Source organism: Haliotis cracherodii, unplaced genomic scaffold, assembly GCF_022045235.1.
Source record: "Haliotis cracherodii isolate W230 unplaced genomic scaffold, xgHalCrac1.p SCAF_33, whole genome shotgun sequence".
In the NCBI taxonomy this organism is placed as follows: Eukaryota; Metazoa; Mollusca; class Gastropoda; order Lepetellida; family Haliotidae; genus Haliotis; species Haliotis cracherodii.
Genome location: NW_027266290.1, coordinates 3,180,679 through 3,205,362, shown reverse-complemented (window position 1 = coordinate 3,205,362; position 24,684 = coordinate 3,180,679). Strand labels below are relative to the sequence as shown.

General features: G+C 38.8%; 1 protein-coding gene across 1 annotated transcript; it reads right to left on the bottom strand.

Annotated features, from left to right (window-relative positions):
• Nucleotides 1-12,698: 12,698 nt before the first annotated feature.
• LOC139477308 (uncharacterized) lies at nt 12,699-20,675 on the bottom strand. Its single transcript, XM_071259863.1, has 5 exons — nt 20,615-20,675; nt 16,254-16,460; nt 14,915-15,130; nt 13,134-13,265; nt 12,699-13,001 (listed from the first exon to the last, which is right to left on the bottom strand). The coding sequence occupies exons 1-5, from the start codon at nt 20,673-20,675 to the stop codon at nt 12,730-12,732; spliced, it is 888 nt and encodes a 295-aa protein (XP_071115964.1). The 3' UTR covers nt 12,699-12,729.
• Nucleotides 20,676-24,684: the final 4,009 nt, after the last annotated feature.

Genomic DNA, 24,684 nt, shown 5'->3' with positions numbered 1-24,684 from the left:
ATCACATATAGACCTGGAGGTAGGTCTGCCTACCCAAGTCACATCAGCATATTTAGACTTAGAGGTAGGTCTGCCTACTCAAGGTACCAACCGCATAAATGAACCTCGAGGTAGGTCTGCCTACACAAGGTAAAATCAGGATATCTTAACCTAGAGGTAGGTCTGCCTACCCAAGGTACCACTAGCATAGCATATATAGACCTGGAGGTAGGGCTGCCTACCCAAGTCACCATCAGCATATATGGACCTGGAGGTAGGTCTGCCTACCCAAGTCACTATCAGCATATATAGACCTAGAGGTAGGTCTGCCTACCCAAGGTACCACTAGCATAGCATATATAGACCTGGAGGTAGGTCTGCCTACCCAAGTCACTATCAGCATATATAGACCTTGAGGTAGGTCTGCCTACCCAAGGTACCACTAGCATAGCATATATAGACCTGGAGGTAGGTCTGCCTATCCAAGTCACCATCAGCATATATAGACCTGGAGGTATATCTGCCTACCCAAGTCACTATCAGCATATATAGACCTGGAGGTTTGCCTAGCCCAGGTACCATCAGCTATGGACCTGGATGTACGTCTGCCTTTCTAAGGTTCCGTCAGCATATCTAGACCTAGATGTAGGTATCCAGTTATCATCACATATAGACATACAAGTGGGTAGGTAACCGTCATCAGCGTGTAGAGCCCTGCATGTGGGTAGGTACCCTGTAATCAACATATAGTGACCATCAGGTACAGCATATAGAGACCATCAGGTACTTTGTATACGGATCCGTGAAGATCCGGGGTAGAAAAGGTCTTCAGCAACACATGCTTCTCGTATATTATGACTACGCTTGTCGTAAGACCGACTATTTGATATTCTGGTGGAAGGGGTGGTGGAGGCTAGACGGGGGCAAGATGATACTAAAATCTTTTTGTAGAAAAACACTTTGCAACAATGTAATGTGTGTGGTAGTTGCAGAAAAAAAAACACCTTTATTTTCTTCACGAACTTTCGGGGACAATTCATTTTTTTCAATAACACCACTCCCCCCTCCCTCCCGAATGGTCGGTCCCTAACCACTAATTACAGTACACAGATCACTAGATCCACAAACATGCTTGCACACAGTCGCAGATATCATGTATGTTAGTGTTCCCACTGTTTGTATTGTGATCGACGTGTTTATCTATGCGTTCCTGACCATTGGTTCATAGCTCATGTTGTGAGAACAATGTTAATACAAGTGTTGAGGACATTGTGTTTTTGCAGCTGCTTTTAGAAGAGCAGGAGTCTGGGTGCTGGATGAGAGTTCCTACTTTTCCGCTGTGGCACGTGACGCTACGAAAGAGGTTTCGGGTGCATACCATATTCTTATCCATCGACTCGATGCAGGAGGAATAGAAATTCGAAATAAACGGACCCATTCAGTGTGTGAGATCGCAGGGATCAAAGTGAACAGAAACTATAATTATTCTCATGTGATTACTATGCAGTGACTTCATACTTGAAAACGCGTTGGGGCACTACTCACATTCTGTAAACAATAGGCTTTCTGTAATGAAATGGTCAGAATTAAAATTTATTTGATTAATAACTATATTTTTAAGGACATCCTTGCAAATGCGAAAGAGCAACCTTACACAAACCCAGTGGTTTAATTATTGCTAAAAACATGGAATGAAAATTATTTATATTGAAAAATGAACATAGTTTCTTAGTTTGATTTAAAATTTGATATTGTATGTTGTTCACAGTACTATACATTCTCACAACGGTTTATATTGAGTACATTCTGACAACGGTTTATATTGAGTTGTGCTGATGTCATGCCTTGGCGAACATTCAAGTACATTCTTGTCTGTAATTGTGTGGGACGAATCTGCAGATAGGCGACGAACTCCGGTCTAATACTTGATATGAAAGGTAATACACCTCAGTAATATATTTCACTAATTTGTTTTAAACAACGGAAGCTGTTTTACTAGTCCGAACTAATGCCGGTTTTGTAGTGCTAGCCCGCTTGTATACTATGCCGCAGTTTATTACGTGTACCCCAGCAGATGCTCCTTACACGAATATTGTCTGGGGTAATACATATAGGAGATCTAACTGCACCTGAATTAAAGAAGACAAGACTGGGACAGTATACTGTTCACATATGAGTCCGGGTTTCATCTGGACAACGCTGATGGTCGTTCAAGGGTCTACGGGCGACAAGGAGAACGTTACAGCGACGCTTGCGTTACTCAACGTCGTCGGTTATGGGGTGGAAGTGTAACGGTATAGGAGTGGCATCACAACTCATGGAGGGCGGTCGGGTAGCCTAGTGGTTAAAGCGTTCGCTCGTCACGCCGAAGACCCGGGTTCGATTCCCGACATAGGTACAATGTGTCCCCCGCCGTGATATTGCTGGAATTTTGCTAAAAGCGGCGTAAAACCAAACTCACTCACTCACTCACTCACTCACTCACAACTCATGGAGGAACGCAACTCATCATTGTTATATTAATAGCATTTGAATGTCGTACGCGACAGGGATCATCATTCGGGATCATGTTCTACCCTTTGTGCTTACGGAGGAACGGACGAGGACTGGCTGAAAAGTTCTAAGCCTAACTGTGAAAGACCCGTACGAAGTCCATGGTTTTTATTTATTTCTCCACAGAGTCCCCTTCCAGGTTTACACACTTTTGCCAGCGATGCTGCAAGGCCTGGATGCTGGTCAAGAAGAATTTTTATGCTTCAGCCACCCCAAAAAAGTCATTCACAGCGGAAATGACGTCATCATTACTAGGAAAATGGCGACCGGCTAGTTCCTTTTCATTTGGGGAAACAGGTGGCAGTATGGCGGGGCCAAATCGGGTGAATAAGGGGGATGGTCAACGAGTTCGAAGCCACAATCATGGTTCGCTGACATGGCAACCACCGATTTGTGAACAGGAGCATTATCTTGGTGGAACAGGACTCCTTTAGTGAGCATTCCCCGTCGCTTAGCTTTGATAGCTTCACGCAACTGTCTCAGTAGGTCAGCATAATATCTTTCATTGATAGTCTGGCCTTTTTCAAGATAGTCAATCAGCAGAATACCCTTGGAATCCCAAAAGACTGAAGCCACCACCTTTCCAGCAGCAGGAACCGATTGGCTTTTTCGGGGGCTGGTGATTCCGGATGCTTCCATTGTTTAGACTGAATTTTGGTTTCTGGTTGAAAGTGATGAATACAGATCTCATCCACGGTTACAAATCCGCTTCAAAACGGCATAAATTGTCATGGGACGTCAGGAATCTGACACGTTTCTGATCCGCTGTCAAGAGCTTTGGCACCCATCTTGCAGAAACTTTTGTCATTCCCAACTCGTTGGTGATAATGTGCTCAACCCTCTCATGAGAGATGCCCATAACACTGGCAATATGTCGAGTGGTCAATCGTCGATCAGCCATCACCATGTCATGTTTTCAGATTTGCATCATATTGGCACTTGCATGTAGAATTGGTCTTCCACACCCATGTTTGTGAGAGGCAAATAACGCGATCGGGTGGTCAGATTCGTAGATACAACGCAAGTCAGCTCGTAAAAGGCCTCTAGAAAGTGTCCTTTCCCTGAAATACTCAACAATACACAAAGATTCTAAATTACTCATTGCTGCCGCTGCAACCACAACATCACTCATTTTACTAGCCCTTCAACCATTGCTGCCATTGACAATCACAATAACTACATTTACAACAATATTTACTGCCACATAGCTCAGTATGGACCGAAATATAGCTTTAATTTTACATGATTTTATTGGTGTTATTCTTTTTAACATGTGGTTTTATGGGTCCTGCATTAGGTTTTATACCATCTCATGGAGGCGTGTGGTATAAAACCTAACCAATATAGGTTCCAGATGTAGGAATACATACTGTGGCGTGACATGAATGAGGTGATTGTTTACCTTATGCACATAACTTGACACGCCTACAAAGTTAGAAGCCAACCAATGGAGAGTAAGATCAAAACAATGTTCAAATGACCTATCACTCAAGGCAAGTGGGGAGAAGAACTGCAACAGTCAGACTGTAACGAGCTAGAATAAATATGTCTTGGAGAAGAAGGCTGTTTCAAATGGCATGGTCAGTTACCGCCAGATTCAAACATTAGGTCCCTGAGAACGGGAAGATACAGTTGGAAATATGCTAGTTAGAAATGAAACCCGAAGACATGAAAGTTGTAGAACCGCGGCGAGCGGGGGAAAAAAGGCGAGCGAGCTTGCACGTTTGCTGTTTCATTCCTTCTCGGCCTTCAGTCTCCATATGTTGTTTGGACAATGAATATGGATGAATTTCGCTAAATGTCCTGTGCATGACTATACCCGTGAAGAGAAAGGGAAGTCCCTCGACTGTAATATTTGGATTCCCCGACATTCCGTCGTAATAATAGTAGTCCGCTTCAGTGGGCGTGGCTTAATGTTTTACATTCTTTGGGAAATGGATGCAATAACACGTAACCAATTCAGCCAATTAGAATTCAGGAATTTCAATGAACACAACGAAAATTTAACTGTTAGAGTTTTATGGAAGACATTTCCAAATTTGACGCATCAGTAACAATAATTATGTCCGATGCAATTCCCCTTTTTGACAGGAACCTTGTGTTCCCGTTTTTTTCAGGTGATTAATTAAATTGCCTTTGCATGTGTTTGTGACAGGTGCCAACCGTAGAGCAGGATACGCGCACCTATTCGCGAGCACCTGACATCATTACTATTTGTAGTGGTCCAGAAACACATGCTTATGATATAGGCGGAACGGTACAGACTTGGACACCAGTTACCACGGTGAACACCACTCACTGACATTTCGACGATGTCGGTCGCCAGCCTGTTCTCGACTCCTTTTCGGTGATACTTTAACTTTAGAAGACACCAAATGGACGGATTAAGTCGGTTCGACCAGGTACATTCCGAACAAATGGTTGAACGCATGAATTAAATCTGACAACTGTTTTAGAGTAAGATTGTTCAACACATCAGCGTGCTTAAGCCTAGGGCTAGCCTTCGCACCCAACTCATCAACCCTCACATACTAACTCGGTACACATTCAACTGCAGAAACATACGCAATAATGTTTGGTGTTACACTTTCAGACATGTCATGACATTCTTTGATCATTTTCATTTACCGTTAGTGTTTCCGACGGCCTGTACATTTTAATCAACTGATGTTCTTGTCTGTAAGTTAAGGACCTTGGTATCTGCTTAAATTGATTGAACCCTAAAGAGTCCTGAATTGACTCATAAACCTGAAACTTGTAGTGAATGACTCCATCCCACCCCTCGGTTTCAAAGGAGTAAAAGAATATTTGAAGAGTCTGATGAACTGCCCATAAACTCCCAATTTGTATGGCCTGCTGAAACAACCCTTACATGAAATGCGACCCTTGATCACACTAATCTACTTTAGGTAAGACAACTACACAAGAACAACTTCACCAAAGGCTCAACAACTGGCACATGTACAGATACCTACCTTCCTTAATGGAATGGCATCTGGTAAACTGTTTGAAGCACACATAATTGTCAGCAAATAAGATTGTCAGCTGAAAATGAGATGTATTGCCCGAAACAAAACCACTACAATTTGACGACAAGAGTCATCCTGAGATCATATATCCCCCGGGTCTGTTGCAATTCAGAATTGAAGTAAGGCTACTTATACCCCACGTTTGGTTCATTGCCATTGGATACCTTCAGTTCAGTGAAGACAAAAGTAATGTGTTCAGTATTTTTCAAAATACCAAATCATCAAAAGGCACCAGTTCACCACTGGACTGACGTGTAGTTTCAGCAAGAAATAGTCAACAGTTTTTGAGTTTTGCTCCGGAAATTGCCTTGAAATTGTTTTGAAGGATCAACTTGTCGTTATGGAAATACCTAAATAACACACCGCTAAAATTGGCAAGACACCCTTTAAAAATAAAGCCGGTTGTGCGCCTGTGCCAAGTAGAATGTGGATTTATTAATGTCATCACTAATAGGCTTGGACTTGACATTCACAAAAGCATGTCCAGAGGTTTGTGACAGATATTTAGCCTTGAGAATACGACGCGCAGAAATCAAATTACCTGGCTTGCGACAATATCAACATCTTACATCTGACGACAAACTTGAATCCAAGGAGTGTTTGTTGGGTAACTTCACACTCTTCAATATTTCAGCTATATGACGACGGTCTGTAAATAACTCAGTGTTTGACATTATGAGCGTCGAGTTGGAATAATCGGATACGATGACATGCATCAACCAAGTCACCGAGCCTGACCACCCGATCCCGTTAGACGCCTGTTACGATTGCGTTGGTACCAAATATAAGCTAATACTACGAGTCGTAACGCTGACGTGGGAACACCGAACAGTGAGACACTGGCAGAACAGAAACTTGCAAAGAGTCATGTTCACAGCCGAGAGCAGATTCAAGCTTTTCAAAGCATATGTCCGAAGTGGGTATACACGATAATGACTAGGAAGTGTGACATTCTGAAGGTTTCAGGGGAGTTTCATGTGGTAATTTTAGTCTTGATGGACGATTACTGTACAACTGACGTCATCCTCCAAAGTGTGTTTGTTTGTTGTTTAACGCCAAAATCAGCAATATTCCAGCTGTATGACGGCGGTCTGTAATTAATCCAGTCTGAAATAGACAATCCAGTGATTGAAACCATGAGCATCGATCACCGCATGTGGGATACGAAGACATGCATCAGCCAAGTAAGCGAACTTGACCACCCGACCCCGTTATTTGCCTCTTACGACAAGCACAGTTGACTTTTACGGCAAGCATGGGTGGCTAAAGGTTATACACAACCAAATGTTTTCCAAAAGACTTCTATAGTAACGTTATATTTTTTTAAAACTTAACTAAGCATTCAACAGCTGTAACCTGAACGTATGTGCACAGTTTGGCTTTAGAGCAGCAATAAAAACAAAAAAACGACTAGCTCAGTCAGCTCCTTTTCCGAGTACAGGAAGCTAAACACACCAATCCCAGTTGCGCATAAAATGTAACCTACTTGAAAATATCTGTGGTCATCATGTTGAAAAAGACAGTACTAAATATAGAAAAACATGGTCAGTTTCAATAACTGGATGGATCTACATTGAAAATACATATTTTCTTTACACAATATCTTCAAATCACAGCCTGCAGATGTCTCTCCATCTGCACTGAAGGCACTCGCACTGTCCCAACTGGTTGTGATTTGGTGTAGTTGAACCTAAAAATCTATTCTACCTCTGATCTTTACGGGTATCAAAACTTTGGAAAAAAACACCTGCATTTCTGTTCTCATTGCCGGTGTGACATTGAAAATGGACCCGCGTTGAAAAGTGACCCGGGAGTCAGTATTCAACGTTGAAAACATACCCGGCCTCAGTTTTCAACAGACCCGGGTCACTTTTCAACGGTTGAAAAGTGACCCTGTCAGCTTACCAAGTCGTTAAATAGTGACCCGGGCCTCGCGTTGAAAAGTGACTCCGTTGAATTATGACTTGTGGTTTATTCTGCTTTCCAGAAGACTTTGGCAACATGTCTAAATTGGTGCAAATATTTATCAGTGTGTTCGGGATGAGGGTTGGAGGTGACACGCATTTATAGGCATGTGTTAACGTATACATATACAAATTGCCATGGTTCCTGGCTTTAGAAATGGTCGTCACGAGAGAGGGAGAAGTACACCGAAAACGTCCCCAACTAAAAACGTTCCCACGCATAAAATGTTCATGGTTGTGTTAGGAATAGCGTTTAATGATTATTTTTTCGAAGTGTTAACATGATGTTAGCAGCTAACAAAAGGACGTGCCCACAACGTTGTAAGAACGTTACTTTGTTTAAGCAACGTGACGTTGTCGTAATATTGCTACAACGTATTAAAGCAGCCAATAAGTCGAACGTTGCACAGACGTTGCATGGTTCCACAGGAACGTTCTCGAAACATTACTGGGAGCCTACATAGTAACCAAATAGTAACCAGCGAATGCAACATTGCCTGGACCCCCTGTGTTAACTGGGTTATTAGCATCTCTGTTGGAAGGGTGGATCACATCATCATCATCGAATTAGGAATACCAACGGTTTATACAACGGGTGAAGCAAATCAGAAATGCATAGTTTTGAATTATAAACTACAACTACCATCATTTGCAACGTGAAACAAAAGTTCAGGCAGAGCGATGTACTGACTGACTGACTGAGTATGGTTTTACGCCGCTTTTAGCAATATTCCAGCAATATCACGACGGGGGACACCAGAAAATGGCGTCACACAGTGTACCCATGTGGGTATCGAACCCGGGTCTTCGGCGTGACGAGCGAACGCTTTAACCACTAGGCTACCCGACCGCCCCGCAGAGCGATGGACGTTACCAGACTCGCCAACAGCAAAATACCAAGTTTGTTTTCAAAAGATTAATTTTTTTACTATACTGAACAACAAAAGTTCCTGTGACATTGAATAAGACTTAATGCAAAGTTATGTTTTTTACCGAATCTGAAACAATCTCGGTTCGCAGCACATAAAAGACTCCTGTAAGTGTTCAAATGGTTTAATTTGCCATACTGACTTCAGAAAATGAACATGCCAAAATGTCAATTTACAAATCAATAGCGTGTGTGTCCACCTCTGGTTGCGATGCAAGCAACACATCTTCGTCTCATGAAATGGACCAGGCGTTCTGTGGGATATCTGTCCATATCTGCTGGAGCAGGTTTCGAAGTTCCTGGAGTGTCTATGGAACACGTGGTTGACGTCGAATGCGCCGATCCATTTCATCCCACATGTGCTCGACTAGTGAGAGATCAGGGGAGCCAGCCGGCCAGGGGATGACATTCACGTTGTTTTGTTGAAGAGAGACCTGAACAAGTCGAGCCATATGAGGCCTGGCGTTGTCATGTTGAAAGGTAATGCCTGGGCCATGACGACGCAAAAACGGTAGAACAACAGGGCCGATGATCTCGTCGCGGTAGCGCTGTCCATTGAGATTACCGTCTACCACAAACAAACGGGTCCTCTGTCTTGCTGTAATCCAACCCCATACCATAACCATAACACCAAATGGTGTTTCTGTGGACGTTAAATTGTCTTGCAACATCACGTTGACTCGATCCTGCTTCAAGCATACCAATGGCTCGCAGACGCTCATTTTCAGACAGGCGTGGTATTTCGTAATGTTGAATAATTGCGTAATTTTGTTGTTTTTCTGAGTGGTTGTTGTCAGCACGATGCTAAACAATGCATATGGAATCCCATTAACGCACACGTTTTTATACCCATTCTTGGGTAGTGAAATTCATTGGGCTTGCATAAAAGTCAACTTTTTCATGGAATGCATGCTTTTCTGTAGCAGTTGCGTTTTTGTGACTTGATTCCATACATGTACTACAATAATGAAAACCAAACTTTACTTGTTTGAAAAATACACCAAAATATTGGTGTCACAGGAACTTTTGTAGTTGAGTATAGTTTTAAAAATGTCAAACACGCAAAAGATCACACAAATGCAAAACTCAAAGACATATCTGCATACAATGGATATTTCAAGATAAGAAAGCTGAAAACCTATCCAAGGGGGCAATGTTCTATTACGTCAGTGAACTGCTTCCGTAACGGTGTGGCAATGAAGACAACTCATCGAAAAAACACAAAACAAAGAGAATGAACTCGTTTAAAAAATTGACAATGATGTTACACTTTACACAATTCCTATAGAAGCCTGTTTTAATTGTGAAAAGTGCTTTGCACGATTAAATGAAAAGAAACCAAACCAGCACTATTTCAAAAACTTCAGTAAACTGTAGTAACATGTGTGAAATTTGCCGAATTTCAAAAATGCCCAGCGAATTTTGGAAATGTGGACGTTATCAAAAGCTTTGAGCCTAAAGCACTTGTTGTAAGTAGATAACGACGAGAATTCTCAACCACATTAAGCTATTCTATACAATACGATGGAGAATACCCACATACTTGTACCTGTTGTAGATTATCTAACAAGACCACGCACCAGTACGCGCCAGCTGGGTTGAGATGGATACTGTTCGAGAATGTGGGTTCGACCTGTGACCTACAGAACTAGCCCCCGGTGATTTCCACTTGTCCCCTAAATTGAAAAAGCTCCAGCGGGGTTGAAGATTTGAGGACGACAACAATTGACGGCTGGACTTTATATCGGGCATTAATGATTGAAAATCCAGATGAAGCAAGTGTGTGAAACTGGAATGGGACTATGTTGAAAAATAATTGTAACTTTAACCAGAATTTCAACTTTAAGTTTGTGAGGCTCAAAACGTTTTGATACCCGCCCGTAAAAGTACTTTGTTTATTAATTAAGTCTTAACAAAAATAAAGATTGAAAGGTAGCTGGATTTTTGGTTGTATAGATCTATAGGTTTGGCCAGTAAATCTTGAATCTGGATTTTTCCCGTTTTAATATATCATGAAACGCCCCCATCCTTCTCCCTACCGCACACAAAAAGACATACTTGTACGTAAAACAGCTGATGCAAGCTGACAGATACGCAGTCAGAAACACCCGGATAAAGATACTAAAAAGATTTAATCGATTATAACATTCAATCTTTCTATTTACACTAGAAGTCATAATTCAAAGGAGTCACTTTTCAACGCGAGGCCCGGGTCACTATTTAACGACTTGGTAAGCTGACAGGGTCACTTTTCAACTGTTGAAAAGTGACCCGGGTCTGTTGAAAATTGAGACCGGGTATGTTTTCAACGTTGAATACTGACTCCCAGGTCACTTTTCAACGCGGGTCCATTTTCAATGTCACACCGGCATAATTTGTAATGTTGTTTATTCATGCCTTTTCACAACACGCAATCTTTCTTGATATTGATCCTGTTCTTAGTGTTAGTATATTGTTTGGTAACGTTTTCTTTGCACGTCAGCTGATAAGTGCGCACTGATCTTACGAAATTAGGATACGAGGCAAAATAACTAAACTTTCTAGGAAAGGTATGAACCTAACTGACAATGGCATAGAACATGGCATAAATCTTAATGTTGTGTCATATTGATGTTTAGGACCTAAAAGAGTGGATCAAGGACGTGAACAACACTTTAAAACATTTGAATTGAATTGCATTCTAAGTCGTGGATCACTGGCTCGCAGTAAACCAAACAATCAAGCGAGCATCTATTATTTCAAAATGTCAAACTGTCAATGTGAAATAGCTATTGCTATGCACCTATACTCACAGAAAATTCAATTGTAAACGTTACGTTAAAGTCAAGTTACGTATTTCAGCACAAGGCATATTGTCGATCATAGGCTTAAATAAAAGAACAACGCACCCAGATTGAGTACAGACGTCTGTGTTGTCCGATGTCACCTTCAGTTAAACTCGGCATGCAACCATTAAGAATACGCAAATCATAAATTTCTAACGTGAGTGTTTCTTGTCACACATTGTTGCAAAAGAAATACGATTGGGTTTTCCGTTGCACCCTATAGCACTCAAAGTGCCTTTTAAAAGCATTCCGTGAATAATTAATATTGTGAGTGTTCCATGTGTTCCATTGTTCCGAGTACTGGAGAAACATGTGAAACGTCAACCACACAACCGTCTGTTCGTCCCAAATGTTACACAGATGTTATCAGTGAGCATGCCGATCATGTCACATTTAGTTTTCTCAGTAAACTTCAGAAGACATTTGCTTTCATTTTTGACAAAATGTCCTGAACTTCTGAAGATGGATATGTAGCTATATGAATAGGCACTACGTTTTGTATCAAATGCCCCATGGATCAAGGAAAGAAGCTTTTACGCTCACCTTTTCACCAAGACCTGTTATCATCACTATTTGATAGTGATTCAACCTATGATTGAGGGTTCGAATCCCGGTTCGCCCTGATTATGTTTCAAGGTTTGTCAGCACCATACCCGTGCTTGCGGGTTTCATCAAATTGGTAAACGTCTGAGACCTGCATCACTTTGGGCTTTCCTCACACATTAAGCTGACACGCCGTGATATAACTGGAATAATGTAAAGCGGCGTTAAACCCAACTCACTCACACTTGAGGGTGATTCATAGTCGGAATCGTACAATCGATTGAATCTGATGAAAGTTGCTTTTATTTCCTTAGGTTTGTACCAATATGTGAAATTTCAACATCTGGCACATGGCCTATAACGGTTTAACGAGGTTCCATTGCCAAATGCATTCCGGGTTAAACCTCACTCACACACTCACAATCATATCACTGATATCACAACAATAAGAACATGCTGGAGTCAGTAAACTCTTTTTATGTAAAATATTTCGCACCGCTTACAATAAAGTTCAAATAGCACAAGATTACCATATATATCCGTACAGAATTGGTATATTAACTGATTAACAAGATCAGCAGGACACTAACATGTGGTTGAGAGGAATTGTGAAACAGAGACAATAAATGCAAAGTTCTATTCTCTATGATTATAGAATAAGAAGATTTAAAGAGTTATCAAACTACATCATCTTGAAAGGTACACAAACTGTATAATGTGCAGTGTTTCAAAATTAAAACAAATGTAGTATCTGCAGTGCTTTAAACCAACAATGTTGTGTTATGTGTATATATTTCACATATTAGTACTGGTATTTACAGTGCTTTAAACCAATTTGTAAACCAGTTTTATTCGGAGTCCTTATAGCTGAGGCAAAGGTTTCATTCTGTGTGATCTCACATGAACTTTCAGTTCTCCTTCTTCCACAGTTCTCGTGTTTCCACATCAACACCAACAGCGGACCACGACCTCCACAGGGAACAGTTGCCAATGTCATAACCAAAATATGTGCACAGAGTCAGTGCATCACAGGCATGCATGCAGTCCATTCTCGATAAGAGGAGCACTACCTCCATTTCCCTCAAGGTCACCATAGCAACGGTGGTTTTTTGAAAAGTTGTCTTGATTGGACATGAGGAAATGTACTTTGTGTACACGCTGGCGTCTTTAGCCTTCTCCACTGCAACGACATTATTACTGATATTTTATTCTAATCTACATGTATATTCTGCATTAAACATCTTCTTGGAGGGAACATTACTTTATTGAAAACCAGATTTGTAAGGCAATTCGCAAAGATACGATAACTTACGTTGGCCGCACGACACTGTTGTCCACCCCGCCTGGCATCCTGAAGGACACTCTCCTGTCACAGGATCACAAGTCGTGCTATTACAGTGACAGTCTATGTCACATCCAGACCCGTACGTCATAGCAGAACATCCTACGCACACAGAAACATATACTCAAAGGCAAACATTTGTCTGACCTGAATTCTGTTACATACACTTATTTATGTGACCAGCATATATGTTCACGAAAAATGCTGAAAAAGGAAAAAAACAACCAAATGTCGCTAAGTTTGTATTTTTTGCGAATATTTAAAAGGCCTTATATCCAACCCAATTACACTTCGGAGGTTGAGGGTTCAGAATTAAAACCACTTTTGATTGATTTGATTAGACTTCACCATGCTACACCTACATTGTCATCAGCCCTTGACTGATCAAGGAATGAAGAGACTCCTTCTAGGAACCATGACTGGTAAACTCCTGCCAGGAATTATGACTCAACAACTGCTGCTCGGGATCATGACTGATCGTCTCCTGCCAGGAATCACGGGACTTATCGACATCAGCCAGGAATCATCGATTAATCAATTCCTGTCAGGAATCAAGGGACTGACCCACCTCTGCCAGGAATCATGACTTGTTAACTCATAGTAAGAATCACTGACTGATAAACACTCCAGAAAGGATTTATGGCCTGATCAACTGCGAGGAATCATCAATTGATCAACTTTTGCCAGGAATCAAGGGACTGATTAACTGCTGCCAGGAATCATGGTTTGATCACCTCCTGCCAGAAGCACGATGATTAACACCAGTCAGGAATCACGACTTGTCAAATCCAACTAAATATCATAGATTGATCGACTCTTCCCATTGATCATTCATCTGTTGGCTTCCTTTGTTAGCTTTACCCTTGCTATTTTCCACCTATTGTTATCTTATTAATTTTGTTGTCCTTACATCACGTACATATATATATGCTCTCTGCCGCATGTCATTCATTCATCTGATGAAGGAGTAAGCATATACTCCGAAACGGTGTGTTCCTCATAATAAGGAGTTGACATCCATATATTCTCTTCCTTGTGTGTATCACTTCTAAATGCCTTTCAAAGACCAGGTATAAGCTCTCCAATCATTATCTGGTGGATGTACCCCTTACTTCGGTTATATGTTATGAGTTAGACAGGGCCGCCAGTTGCTTTTTTCATTTGCTATTATTGGCATTTTTCCTTAGTGCAGATGTCAGCGATGTAGTAATATGAATTTTTTGGAAAGTTTTATACATAAAATGTTTCTAACATTATACCATTTGACATCACTCTTTATGGTTTACTGAGTTTCTCCGAACTAAGACTTATTCAAATTTTTGAAACACTGTGATATATGGCAACTGAAAATCAATGCAGAAAAAACTCATAATATTCAGAATGTCGGGAAGCTCAGAAAATATGAGATTTATATTTATTTCAGATATTCCTTTGGATTTTGTGGATACACAATTATTATGTTTCAATGAATTTCGTCAGAGATGTATTGAAAAAGTTACACAAACCCAGCAATAACCTGATGATTGCTGAAGGATGAAAGGTAAACGTATCTAGATCAGAAAGACTGATGTGTTTTATCACTCACAGGAAGCAACATATGCAATGATAAATAGCATATCTTTCATATTTACTTTTGATTGACCTCTTCCTGACGAATCAGTATGGCTTCCTGGCATCGCGAGATAATATATCAGATGGGCAGACTTGGTTACAGCCAATGAAAACAACATTATATTGTTATTATATCCTACCATGAACCTTGACCTCGCCAAAGTCGAGGACTATACCATCTCCATTGTCAGTGTGGGTTGACAAAGTCAAGTAGCGCCCCCTATCGTAACAGCGGATGGTGTAGACAGTTGGGATGTCAGATCCATCAGCCTTCCCCGTTACAGTGTGGCATGCAGCAGCGCTTGTCGAATCAGATGGTGAAAGTGATATCTTCACTCCATTACGGCGAAGAGTATCTGTCGGATTCAAGGAGACATTAGATCCAGGAGTTGTGTATCATGAGCCAAAGTAATATGCATAATTGGTAGAAAGCAGCATAACATACAATAGACATTGACATTAATTCAAGATGGCGATTTCTGAATTTCTACGCTCAATACAAATCCAGTTTAGAATAGGTAGAGAACGATGAATACACAAAAGTGCTTACGAGGGCCACCACTTAGCTACTGCATTTAAATCAGCAATGTAACACTGATCATTGAATATGTACATATCTAGGTTTGCTGCATGTCTGTGTTTAGTTGAGATAAGGCACCATGTTGAGTGAGTGAGTTTGATTTAACGCTGCTTTGAACAGAATGTCTGTATATCATATCAGCTAACTGTGTGAGAAAAGCCCGAAGTGATGCAGTATAGCACATAATACTAACCATTCAACATATTTGATCAATGAATGGTACTTATATCACCACACATGATAACATAAAAACATAAAGGTTGATTATACCTTTTCATACTCTCTGCAACAGTCTCATAAATACTATTACCCAGAAAATGTCAAATAAAGGCCACAAAACCCTTTCCATGTTCAATTGTAAGCAACTGTAATTGATATTTCATTACATATGTCAAAAGAAAAAGAAAAAGACCATCTCGCCTTTGATATGAACTCTAACACTTGGTGTAGAAACCTGACCGAATAACATTATTACATGTATTTTTTGTTTCGGTATGACAATTCCGTTTTCCCGGCGTATGTGAAGGATTCATGACACAGACAGATTACTAACTAAAAGAGTAAAGATATACTGCGCATCCTCCGTGGCAGAAAAACACAGTATGTTCCTGACAAGAATACATGGACTGCTCATATATGAGGATACAGGAATAGTAATATTTAATCAACCAAAGCCTGATATAAAAATAATCACCTTTAGTATGTGTTTTGCAATGATAATGTTTATCAGAATATACAATTGATATCACACCCGAATGACTATGTAAACTTCGTAGAGAAAAGAACCCAGTTCTGTCAGAACTGCTTTCAGTCTGCCTCAAAGACACTACCGTTTTCATTTTTGATACGAATGGGAAAATACAGATTAAACATAATATTTATGACGTCTTGTCACTCACAGTCAGAGCGAAAGTAGACCGTCACTAAAGGTGAGAATACTTCCTCAGCCAAGTCAACCTGCCAAAAAGGAGACTGATCACTTTCAAGTGTGTGAAACAGATTTGGCCAGACGGCGTTGGTGTTCCCATCAACAGCCATCTCTGGCCTCTTGTCAGGATAGAAGGTGCTGGCACGAGCTTGCTTTCCAGTCGATCCAACTATATATCCTGAACAGAAAAGGTAACACAAAAACATACATGGTTATGTACATGTTACTTTTCTGTTGTTGGCATCTTCTTGTAAAAAGCGTCATATGATCATATGTGATATTAATAAAGCGGCAATGGAATAAAGAATGTTACGTAAGTCCATATATGAGTAATGCTAGGGGAACTGCTATATTGTTAAACAATAACTTTGAATGTAAAGTAAAACAATTTATTAGAGATGAAAATGAAGGCAACTTTGGGGTTTTAAACATAGAAATTCAAGAACATATGTATACAGTAGTAAATATATATGGCCCATATAGATAACCCTGACTTTTTTAATAAAATAAAATAAATTATATTAAAATTAGATAGTGGAAGGATTATTTTATTTGGTGACTGGAATTTGATAATGGATATGGATCTAGATACATTTAGTTATAAGCATATCAATAATCCTGAGGGACGAAAGGAAGTATTTGAAATAATTGATTTATTAGATTTGAAGGATCCTTGGAGAGAGTCTAATCCATACAAAAGGCATTTCACTTGGCGACAACCTAATCCAATCAAACAGGCAAGATTAGATTACTTTTTGATTTCACAAAACCTCATGTACTCAGTGAATAAAAGTGAAATCCATCCAAGTATAAATTCAGATCATTCTTTGATTTCAATGACAATACACTTATCAGATATGGAAAGAGGAAGAGGGTTTTGGAAATTTAATAGTTTTTTGTTACTAGATAAGAATTATGTGGAACAAATAAAAGAAACAATACAAAACACATTACATCAATATGAGGATAAGTCTAGTGAAGAAAAGAAATATTTGATTGATGATCAATTATTATGGGAAATATTATTATTAGTTATATATAAGAGGACAATCCATTTATTATTCATCAACTAAGAAAAAGAAAAATAAGACGAAGGAAAAAACTTTATTTTCAGATCTCAATGAGCTTGAAAGAAATCAGATTCAACAAACATTGAAGAAGAAAAGAAAGAAATTATAGGTAATATTGATGAGATTAAAATGAATTGGAAGAATTGAATAAGTTAAGGACTAAAGGGGCTTTTATTAGACCAAAGGCGAAATGGATAGAACACGGCGAAAAACCTAGTAGTTACCTCTTAAAATTAGAATATCAAATCTTTTTTTAAATAAGTATATTAAAGAATTACATAGAAATGATGGAACCATAATAAATAAACAGGATGAATTACTAGTAGAAACTAAACAGTTTTATCAAAAATTGTATTGTGAGGAAGATTGTGAATTAATAAATTTTGAAGAGCTCTTTTCCGAAAGAGACATTCCAAGACTATGTAACCTAATGTCATTGGACTTAGAAGGGAAAATAACTGCAAAAGAAACCTAAGATGCTCTAAAGAAAATAAAAAATCGAAAAAGCCCAGGACCAGATGGATTAACTACAGTATTTTTGAAATTCTTTCGGAATGACCTTGGAAAATGTTTAATAAATTCATTAAATTATGGATACAGAAATGATTCATTATCTATCACACAGAAACAGGGGCTTATTACTTGCTAACCAAAAGAAGATAAACCATCATATTTCTTAAAAAAAACTGGCGCCCAATCTCATTGTTAAATACATCTTATAAACTTGCATCAGCAGTGATAGCGAATAAAATTATAACTGCATTACCTATTATAATAAATGAGGACCAAAGGGGATTTGTTCCTTGGAGATATATTGGAGAGGTGACGAGACTTATATATATCATCTAATGGATTATACCGAAGTTATCAAATTTTGGCAAATATGATAAGAAATAATCCTACAATAAAAGGAATCAAGATAGGAAAATTGAACACTTGCTGTCTCAATTTGCAGATGACACATCATTAAGTTTGGATGGCCTTTATGCTGTATTGCACACATTGCAGGTTTTTGCTAGATTTTCTGGATTTAAGGTTTATGCAGAGAAAACTAAACTAATTTGGATTGGTTCCAAAAAAGAGATCAAAATTTAATAAACTATGTAAGGATTGGCATCTAGACTTGGCTAATACAAAGTTTAAACTATTAGGAATAAACTTTGATGTTGATTTAGATAATATTGTGGAGGATAATTATAAAATAAAGCTTGAAAAAATTGAGAGAGAAATGAACCTATGGACAGTAAGAAATGTGACTCCAATAGGTAAAAATATAGTCCTAAAAAGCCTCTTATTGTCAAAATTGAATCATGTTTTTTTCTGCCATACCCAACCCTCCAAAGGATGTGATTGATACTTTTTCAGTATCAGATGTTTTTAATTTGTATGGAAGGGAAAACCGGATTAAGTGAAAAGACAAATAATGTCTCAACCCATTAAGCATGGCGGAATTAACATGCCAATTATAAAGGATTAGGTTGCAGCACAAAAACTTTCATGGATCAGAAGATTACATTGTTATCACTCAAAATGGACTGAGTTAGTTGCTTGCTGTATTCCAAATAGAGAGAGATTATGGTTGGCAGATGCCTCCTATGTTGATGTATTTATTGCTCCAAATACCATGAATGTAGTTTGGAAGGATGTTTTAGAAGCTTGGGCAACATACCTGTCCAAATGGAAACTAAAATCTGGTCAAGATATTATTAGACAGTCCATGTTGTTTAATAATGCAATACAAATAGGAAATAGTCCAATCTTTTATAAACATTGGTCAAACAGAGGTGTAACCTTCATTGGGGATTTAGTGGATGACAAAGGTATATTTTTATGTATTTGATGCTTTTGTGTATATGTATGGAACCCAAACCATTTATAAAAAATATTATGGAGTTGTAAATGCAGTCAAACAATTTTGTAAGGCAAAGAAATACAATATTTTCAATTCTATATCTCCTCGACCAACCATGCAACTCAACGTATCACATCTTCTAAACCAAAATATGAGTAATAAAGAATTTTAGAAGACTTCATCAGCACAGGAGTTTGTTAAATTCCATTGCATTGAAAAATGGGAAAGTATACTAAATAAGACATTTCGTGAAACAAATTGGCAAAAACATATATTGATTGCAAAAAGGTGCACTCAAAGTGAGGATATTAGATGGTTTCAGTTTAAGATGATTCACTACATTCTTACAACTAACAAGTATTCCATGTGTACTTTCTGTACAAATCAACCTGAAACTATAATCCATATGTTGTATGATTGTGAACACGTAAGAAATATTTGGGAGAGACAGTATATCTAGTTAAAATCTGTTGTGGAAGGAACCATTGACTTAAACAGAAAAAATGTTTTGTTTGGATTTCAAGGCAAACACAAGAACCCATTGAATATTGTACTTTTAATAACAAAACAAGTAATATATAGATAATGTAGGAAAAGATTAAGGCCACATTTTGAACACATACAGCATGAGATAAAAAGTTATTACAATGCTACAAAGGTAATGTCATTCACAAATTGTAACTATGCAAACTTTTTTAGTTTTTGGTCTTCCTTCCACACGTTGTTAAACAACTGAACAGTGATACACTGATACAGTACGTGGACTCTACAGGCAAGAATTTATGGAAAGATGTACATCTTTTTGAAAACCATGTACCACAATTATATTGACATGACATGTATATATAAATGCTGGACCTGCTGAGATGAATAAAGAAAAAAATCCTTTTTGACATTTAGTGGTAACATTTTTTTTATATATACGCCATCGTTTGGAAGATGTAGCATTATAAATACACATGGTCAGTACATCTTCGGATACTTTCCTATCGTTGATGCTATTCTTATTACGAATACCACCCCGGTAGTTTCTACGCACATGCACCCTCCGTTTACCTTTTACCTGTCAACCTACCACCCATTTATTTTGACTAAAAGGCACGGGTGGCCAAGGTGGCAAACTGATTAAGTAAGTTGTGTTCAATGATGTTTTGAACGACATTTAAGTTATGTAACCGCGTGACAGCTGATGTGGGAAAAAAGATGAAACAGGTGGTAGACTCTTATCCTTCTACTGAAACCAACAACCATGGGTTATGTCACTAATAAATGACAGGATCCGTGGATCCTTATTCGTCCCATGTATCAACTATGGTTTGTGTGCACCATGCCGTTATACGCGAGTGTAACTACGGTGCTTAATGAATATATAGACTCATCATTGAATGTCGTTCCTGTTATTCAACTCACCTTCTGCAAACTCCCGATACACAATCCAAGACATAATTGTGATGACTTCCTGTAACAACATTCCTGTCAGCAATCAACCAGTATTTGACGTATATTATTATCGGATCTGTGCACTAATGTACAGACGAAAGAATGAGATATCTTTCAGTCTTGAACAGTAGTCAGAAGTCCCCTACGCCGGACGCCAAGCAGAATGAACGTGTATGACAAACTCCAGCCTTGTCCTCTTGCTGTTAAAAAAATAAATCACATTCTGCAACCATCAGGTAAAGGTTAAATGGCGGGCATATTTATTGGTCCTCTGTTGTACAAAACGTATGGAACACATTTTCTAAAAGACTAAGAACTGACAGTTTCTTATCGCTTTGTCCGACCAGAACAACATTATAAAGTCCTTATTTCCTAACAGTGCAGCACAATCTCCTTCTGTACCAGATCCGTGAAAAGACATACTCCTTATGTTTTACAATTAAGCCTCAATCAAAGTCAAAGTGGAGCATAGGCTACCATTTGTGTTTGAATAAACTAGGACCCCAAGTCAGAGCAAGAGTTTGGCAATGAAATACTAATATTTACATATAAATTCATAAGTAGCCTTCATCCAAGCAGTGACGTAAAGACAGATACAGGTAGATAGATTGAAGATTTTTGTACTGCGTACAAGACCTCATACATATTTCACACACATGGGGCAGGACCAGGTCCCAGCATCAGTAGCTTCCTGCTGCACCCTGTGCTTGCTAATTAAGAGTTAACAGACGCAAAAGTAAGAAAAGATTCCATCCGAAGATGCTGGTCCAGTCAGCCTTGGCAGTTTGATATGTTCACTCTGTAACCCGACCCCTGAAGTGAGTTAATTTACCCTGAACCTGAACATGCTTAGTTTCACAGCAGTGATGTCACAAAAGTGTCCTAATTGTGCTTTGACATTCACCCTTTTCCATCTGTAAGTGACAGTAGGATGCTCCAGAGAAGTCTTGGTTTTGCAAATTTAGCTTCTCTACGACACTTACAATTGTATTTGAACCTGTGATTATTCAAATGGCACTATCCAGTCAAATGTTATTACAAACATTTTATTTTCTTCTAAAATGTCTTGGAAATGGCCACCGCTTTAACAAGCGGCTTACAGACTTGCTCGAAAAAGTTGTCCAACAGGAGTACCTATGCCACTTTTGATGCTTGTATCGTCCCTTGAATGATTAACCTGAAATGTGACATAATCTGCTTGGCCCAAAACATAAATATACAGCGAAGAATCATGACATACCTGTTACTGGGCTGACGCTTGTAGGTTGGCAGTCATAATTTAAATTGGTTTGGCAGACAGCAATCCAATCTCTGGAGACATCTGATGCAGAGTATCAAGTGGAATATACCATTCTCTGGAACATCATTTATTTACAAACACAAGTCACTCATTTGTTTTTATTGATTTTATTGATCAATTCGTGTACTCTGTGTTCCTAGTTGTCATTGGTGATATGCATTAACCAGCTGACCAAAAATGGTTGCACACTCAACAATTCATGGTGGATAAATGCTAATGAGCAACGTCGACTTAGTACAGATGTATCCTGTTCCTGATAGTTTACTGAACAAAAGCAGTCAATTATAAAAACATCGTTGGTGCTCACTTGAAATGAATTTGTGGATGACTGCAGGTTATGTCAAAGTTCGTTTGCTCTATTTCCATTCCATTCCTGCGAATTGTACACTATGTCGCTGGGTCATGCGTCTAGTTGTTCAAGACAAGTATTTGAAGACAGAGCTTCAGGCTAACAGGTGACAATTGAATGTCCATATATATATCACCTGTTAGCCTGAAGCTCCGGGTATATATATAATGACGTCATACTTATGATGGCGTCATAAATTACAACTGTGACGTCATAAGGTATTAACACACTCCAGCGACGACACCAAGTAATTTAACAATTGTAGGGAGACATCTGAATTAAATATACAGTATTTGTAAAGTAACAGTGCAACATTTACGATTGAAGTGACAAATATATTATTACATTCTAGAGTTCAATTTGGGTTTCATCAATTGGATAAACATTTGTTCTTTTTCCAGTCTCAGCTGCTTGTTATTTGTATACAATTTATAAAACGGAAAAATAGTAAATTTCCCGCTTCCACAATCATCAATGTGTTTGCTGATACCTAAGCATCGTACTACATCGATGAAACCGTCATTGAATTAAAAGATAGAGCCACTGTACACAAACAGCAGATTAGAGACGCTGATGTTCGATGCTTAGGTGTCATATATATATGTGGACATTCAATTGTCACCTGTTAGCCTGAAGCTCCGTCTAAATAAATATGTATAGGTGTGTGTGATATATATATATATATGTATATGTGTGTGTGTGTGTGTGTGTGTGTGTGTGTGTGTGTGTGTGTGTGTGTGTGTGTGTGATATATATCACACTGTGCTATTTATTGTTTATCAACGAGTGTTGATATATTTGATATAAAAAGACACGAGGGTTAGATTTTATTTATCATCCAACATCATTCTTCCAACTTTTTCAATTTGTAGACAGTAATTAGCAGTGTCTTCAGTGTAAAAAGTACTGCTAACAGCTTTAGTAGCAGAGCCATTAGTCGTGTCATTTGATTGTGACGTCATGGTTACCAGTAACGTCACAATGGTCTGCAAAGCTCAATGGTCTGGTCATCTACAGTGTAGATATCGCTTGATCTAATCCAAGCGATGTCTTTTGTCGGAGCCAGTATTGGATGATAAATATGTATATCACACTGTGCTATTCAAGTACAGTGCTAATGTTGGTGAGTGATTAGTACGATGTTGACATCATACGTGATCGATTCTTTACTAACTCGAATTTACATTACTTGATTGGTTATAAAGTAATATATTCGATGTAATTTATACATTAGCAATTAGATATTGATGTAGAATGAATATGTAAGGGAAGTTCTTTACGGTAACATGAAACGTCAACATCAAAAAGGTGTTGATTAATGCTAGCCATCCTCCCAGGTGACAATTGAATGTATATTCAAATTGTCATGTCGTCACAGACAGAAGCCCGTGAATTGTTGTTGAGGCAAATATACGTAGCACCTACAACTTGTGATATTTACACAGTGGAGAAGCAGTCTTAAGGTGGATAAAACTTAGAAGAAGACTTCTGGATGAACCAAAGATAAGAAGTCATTGGGAAAAGGGTTGTTGAGTAATGATCCAAAGAGAAGTAGTCACCGGATGCTCACTAACTCACACAAAGCACAACATAGGTTTCAATGATGCTGATATCATTCAAAGAAAACACATGCATACAAGAACTTCAACAACACATGCAAACTGAAACTTGATAATACAAATAATGTTATACAAAGACTTCGTCCGTGGTGGCAGGCTTGTTCACTGTAATAACAAAGTTATTCATTGTCTGAGTTTGGGAGGTGGAAGATGCTTGTTCCATAGGAAAAAAGTACACCACCCAGATAACTAAAGCTATGTTACCTTTAGGTTCAGCTCTCCTGCGCTGGCATATTCTGTCGAATCAGGAGCAGGTATCTAACTGATACTACATCTAACTAGACACAGGTTAAACGAATGGGCCCCGTTAAATAGCCTTTTGAAAATTTATTAAACTACACTATGTACAGTGATTATTTAGCTAAACCCCATGCTGAGTTTCACGGCAATGATGTCACCAATGTGCCTGGTTGTGCATCGACATTCACTCTTTTTCTTCTCTAAATGACAGAAGGAAATGAAATTTGAAGTGTCTTTAACGAGTGGCTTTCAGGCTTGTTCGAAAAAGTAGTACCTATGCCACTTGTGATGCTTGTATCATCACTTGAATGGTTATCCTGAAATGTGACATAATCTGCTTGGCCCAAAACATAAATATATAGCGAAGAATCATGACATACCTGTTACTGGGCTGACGCTTGTAGGTTGGCAGTCATAATTTAAATTGGTTTGGCAGACAGCAATCCAATCTCTGGAGACATCTGATGCAGAGTATCAAGTGGAATATACCATTCTCTGGAACATCATTTATATACAAACACAAGTCACTCAT